General features: G+C 58.7%; 1 protein-coding gene across 1 annotated transcript; it reads right to left on the reverse strand.

Annotated features, from left to right (window-relative positions):
* Nucleotides 1-239: 239 nt before the first annotated feature.
* LOC145718291 (collagen alpha-3(IX) chain-like) lies at nt 240-4928 on the reverse strand (the record flags this gene model as incomplete). The annotated part of the gene is made up of 7 exons (XM_081809776.1): nt 240-1018; nt 1924-2001; nt 3085-3267; nt 3732-3786; nt 3923-4069; nt 4196-4228; nt 4884-4928. Coding segments are annotated over 7 exons (732 nt in total), but the record flags the coding sequence as incomplete, so codon positions are not given.
* Between the last annotated feature and the right edge of the window lie 358 nt (nt 4929-5286).

Below are 5286 nucleotides of genomic sequence, written 5' to 3' on the forward strand. Positions count from 1 at the left end.
AGAAGTAGTTTGGAAATTTTACTCCTTTGTTTCTCCCTCCCGCTGTGCTGACTTCAGTCACATGGGACTGCATTGTGAAATGCGGTCCGTGTCCAGACCTCTTGCTGGACATTTTCCAGACTCCCTTTGAAGCCACTTCTGTCCATAAATGAGATATTGTCACAGTGGATTCCTTCAATGCCCTCATTTTCATATTGAGAGTCATTACTTTCTGTGTAATAAACTGTAGTGTTTGGAACTGAGGTTTTCACATGAGTGGCTTTATTTATCACAACAGGTAATAGCAGTAGACTTTGTCGCAATACAGGGTCACCTTCAATAAATACTGTTAATCGGAGACAGTCAAAGTTTGTACACAAAAGAAGCAGGTAAATCAGACTAGACCATGTGTGGAGGGGGTACCGTACAGAGAATCCTTTATTTATTAGACTGGGGTCACCTGGGGTCATCTGCTGTCTTACTGTGATTCTTAGTCCTTCCACAAGTGCTGTGTGAACAGGTGGCTGTTTTAGGCCCCGAGGACTTGTGCCCCTTCAGATGTGGGGTCTAGTTGGCGCCCACGGGGCCTGACGTACGACGTGACCGCTGACGGGCACTTGTAAATGTGTGTAGAGACAACATTGGACAACAGGTCGATGAAGGACGCTCTCGGGGACCACGTGGCTGGTCACTGCCATGGAGGACCCAAGGGGCAGGCCAGGAGGGCCGCGAGGGCCGTCACCGATGCCACGCTGTCCCCTCCCCCGCGGAGCGCTGCTGACTCCTCGTGTCCTTCCAGAGCTCCCTGCTGGCGTCGGCACCACCTTCTCACTTCCTTCGGTTGTGTTTTAGGAGCTTCTAGAACCTGATTTTTCCCCGATGCCTCCCATCACGGCTCCTTGGCAGGCCGAGGTGTCACAGATGCCGGGGGTCCCCTGAGCACCGACAGCACCAGGGAGGCCAGGATCGCCTGGAGGCCCGGGCTCGCCGTGGGCCCCGTCTCGGCCGTCTTTGCTAACACCAGGCACGCCTTGCGGCCCTTGAGACGGAGCGGGAAGGTGAGTGTAGATGTAAGAACAGAACATCCATTCAGCCTGCCACCCCCAGCCCTTCTGTGTAGGGGCGTATTCTGCACTCTGGAAGGGCGGAGGGGAGGAGAGACCATGTGGGGAGAGGAGCGAGGGCAGAGGACGAGGTGGGGGGATGTGGAGGCCAGGGGCTTGTCCCGAGCGTAGCGGCTCGGGCCCGAGCAGAGCTCATGGGAGCCGAGGGAAGAGAGCGTCTCCTGTGAGCTGGGGGGGGCGGGGGGGGGTGCGGAGTTGCTTGGTGAGCGGGGCAGAGGTGATTGTGGGCATGGCCTGCATGTGATCCCCGGGGGGCCCCCACCTCGGGGGATGGGCCCCCTAAGTAGGGGGAGGCAGGGTGGGTCAGCTGAGGAGGGGCTGGGAGCGTGGGTGCGGCCTGGAGGGCCAGCAGAGGAGAGGGTTTCTGGGCGCTCGGAGAGGCCTGGAGCAGGGCCTCCGCTCCGCCCAGGGTGCGGGGGCGCGTGGAAGACCACGAGGTGACTCGTGTGTTCTGTGAGGGATGGACCGCAGGGGGCAGGGGCTGGTCCTCTGTCTCCACAAAGCGTTTGTATTGGACACCAAACATTCAGGGTACATGTGGCTAATTCAGAGGGAATTAGGGAATTCTGCTGGACTGAACTGACCTAGACGTTAGACTGCTTTCACCGAATAGAACTTAACTGAATCTACGGGGAGAGATCCTCCTGACTCTCTTCTCGCTCAAACTTGTACAAAGTCATTCTGGCGGTTCCTGACCGTTCCTGACCATCTGAGAGGACTTTGCCAAGAGAAGACGTCGTGATACATGTTCACCACCCAAATGCGGCCCCAGGTCAAGCCACGGCGTGTTGGGAAAGCGGCTGGTGAGACGAGCACCTACCCTGTAGCCCCTGGTCTCCGTCTGGCCCGTCCAGACCCACGCCCGCCGAGCCTTTGTCTCCTTTGTCTCCCGAAGCCCCTGTGGGGAAGCACCGGACACATGAGCACCCGGCTGGGGTTCAAGGAGGGACCACTGGCGTGATGGCATGAGCCCCCACGCCAGCGTGTCACCCGCCTTGTGACGGGCAGGGTGCCCACATGGTGAGCCTTTTCCTGAAGCGAAGCGCTCTCAGAAAAGTAATCCGAGCGCCAGAACCAGGGAAGGGGATGGAGGCCAGTTGAGAACCGTGTTTTCAAAAGGCTCAAAGGCCTTCAGATCCCTACGTGAAGAAACCCGCTTGGTCTGTTGGTGGAAGACAGCCTTGTGCCAGCGCCAGAGATGCTCAGAGCCCACAGCCATCTCCAAGGCCATGTGAAGCCGGCTGACCGTGGACTTGGGACCGACACCGTGTCTGGGAAGACGTGTCTGTCTCCAGGGCTGAAATTGTGCAGCCTTGAAGTTTCTTAAAAATAAGTGCGGCACCACTCATTCTGGAATAGCCGGATTTGAGGTATTCAAACTGCGCCTCATCGATGAAGAGAGCAAATCACAGAGTTACGTTTCCCTCAGAAACGTTTTTAAGCTGTTTTTCAGAAACAGAATTATTTGGTCAATAAATTGGCACAGACTGGAATCCTGAACTTTAAATCCGGAACTGAGGCCAGGAGGCCGGCCGGCGGGATGCGGGTGGGACACTGAGCAAACTCAGACAGGAAGTGGGGGTCAGAGGCTGTTGGGGAAAAGCTCAGTGGCCGGGAGTTCACAGTTGTGTTAGCCGCGTGGCCCGTCTGTGGGCCCGAGCATCCGGCTGCTGCCAGCTCAGCGGGGACCTGGACAGGGCCAGCGCCTAGCATCAGCGACGGGGCGCACCCGTGAGGTCATCTGGTTTCTAAATTATACTTCCCAGCGCTTCAAAGGGAGTTCTGTATAACTTTTGCCTTTTGCAACAGAAATGTTCACGAATGTCAGTTTTTCTGAAGGCATATGCCGTTACGTGTAAATGGGCTCCTGTTTGTTTATCCCTCATATTTTTGTCTACCCCTTCTCCCCCAAATGCTGTTCTGATGGTATTTGCGGTGCCCGGGGGGATGATGTGCAGGGGACGGCGGGCAGCCGACTCACCTCTGGGCCCCGGATCTCCCAGCTCTCCGGTGGGACCACGGTATCCAGGGGGCCCTCGGGCACCAGGGTGGCCGATGGAGCCCGGCGGTCCCGGGGGGCCTGGGGGCCCAGCTGGACCAGGCCGACCTGCGGATCCAGGCGCTAAAGGCTTCCTCAGGTGAGCAGCTAACTGTGCAATTTGTTCTTTGGGAAAACAAAGATGCAAGCATTTATTCGAGGAGGATTAGCAAAAGCGTTCTGTGCAAGGCGGAAAAGATCGAGCCGCCCCTAACGCACTTCGGGGCATGGAACGGAAGTACTGCTACGTTTCTCCTGTGTGCCAAGGAGGGAGTCACAGGCCCAAGAGGAGGTGCTCATTTGGGGGGAGTTCCTTACAAATCCTGTGAATCAAAGTGGCCAAGAGATAGATGGCCACTTAGTCGGTAAAGGCTGGAAGGGTGCAGGTCTCGGTCCCTGCTGATGGTTTCACAGACATCTAGAACCCCCACCGTGCCCCCCGCCTGTGTTACAGCCTGGGGGGGGAGGGAGCCCCCCCCCAGCGCAGATGGAGACTGGACACTGCCCCCCCCGACTGCCCCGGGTAGGGAAGAGGTGGAGGAGGCCGGGGCGTGGGTGGCCCGAGGTGTGCAGGGGTGGAGAGCACTCACCACTGAGCATCCCTCCACATAGCTCCCTGATGTGCTGCTCGCTGGCTTCCCGCCCCTGAAATTCACCCCGTAAGTCCGTCAGCAGACTTGGGGCAGGCTGGCACCCTTAGAGATGCCCCCTGCCCCACCATCAGTCTCAGAAGAGTGACCAGTGCCGACGAACACTGCCCTCAACAAAGGGAAAGACGTACCGGGACTCCGGGTTTCCCGGTGATGCCAGGCACGCCTTGTACCCCCGGGAAGCCCGTGGGGCCGGGTGGGCCCGGGAGGCCCTCGACACCACTGGTACCATTGGGACCCTGGATGCCCTTCGGGCCCAGCTCCCCTCGACTGCCGGCCTAGAGGAAAAGGGGCCGAGGTGGGTCGGAGACGAGCAGTGCCCAGCAGCTGCCGCTCCCCACACCCCGCAGGCTGGCCTGGCGTTTCCTTGGGCTTTGTTGTTGGGACGGCTGGCGGCCACTCACCTCTCCTTTGGGTCCGACCGGACCACTGGGACCCTGCGAGAGAGCAGTTGTTTGGCCGTTAGTCGGGTGGGCGTTCGCTGCCAAAGAGCCAGGCTAGCGCAGGGGGAGTTGGAGAGGGCGGGAAACCGCCAAGAAACCACCCTCTGACTGCTTCCGGACATGGAGTGGCAACCTCCTTGTACTCTCCTGGGTGCAGTTTTTCTCTAGCTGGGACTGTGTTCTATGCACGGATGTTGTTGTGACTTATTTTCCTAAAGAGTGTTTTCAGTAACTGTTCAGCACGTTTTGTTACACGTGTTTACTTTGTTCCTTGTCTCCGTCATCATCATTCTAATAAATAATGGATGTCTGAATATCTCTGTGCCTACAGTCCCCTTCAGCTGTGTCCTTAGGGACGCGGTCCCAGCCAGAGGGGCTCCCCAGCCGGCAGGCACTGCCGCCCCCATCAGATTAACGGGGCCGGGGCCGGGGTCCCGCTGGTCAAGGTTGTCCAGGAATTTGCCAAAAGAACCCGCGCACACGCAGCCCTGAGACTGTCTTGGCCACAGTCATGGGGCCCTCAGCCCGCAGCCTCGGCCTCCCTGGGGCTTCCCACACTCCCTGGATCTGCAGACTGACCCTCATCCCCGACTGGGACTCGTTCATTCTCAGCTGTTGATAAAAGTGAGGCCGACTTAATCCCACTCACCAGCTCTCCTTTGTCCCCAGGGAGGCCATCGGAGCCTGCAATGCCCTGAAACAACACGCCCCAAGGTCAGAGAGCTGACCCTGCCTCGAGCTGTTCTCAAAGCTCAGGCGCTGGTCCCCGGAGCCCCAGGCCCAGGGTGGGGACCTGGCAGGGACTGGCAGGATGCACTGAGCCTTGCTTGCCAAGAAGAATCTTGGGGGGCTGTAGATCGTTCTAGGTCCTCGACCAATACAAAGAGGGCCTGGGGCCACCGGGGGTCACGGGCCCAACCCCTGAGCCTTTCCCGAGAGAATGTACCCTCTACACACAGGCCTGGGGCCCAGACTCCCCCGTTACAAGGTCCCATTCCCAGGTCAGCGGGAACACACCCTCCCTGTAAGTGGGGCTGGGTGTCCAGAGCGCC

The sequence above is a fragment of the Leptonychotes weddellii genome, unplaced genomic scaffold (assembly GCF_054177405.1).
Source record: "Leptonychotes weddellii isolate Sample4059 unplaced genomic scaffold, ASM5417740v2 HiC_scaffold_13562, whole genome shotgun sequence".
NCBI lineage: Eukaryota > Metazoa > Chordata > Mammalia > Carnivora > Phocidae > Leptonychotes > Leptonychotes weddellii.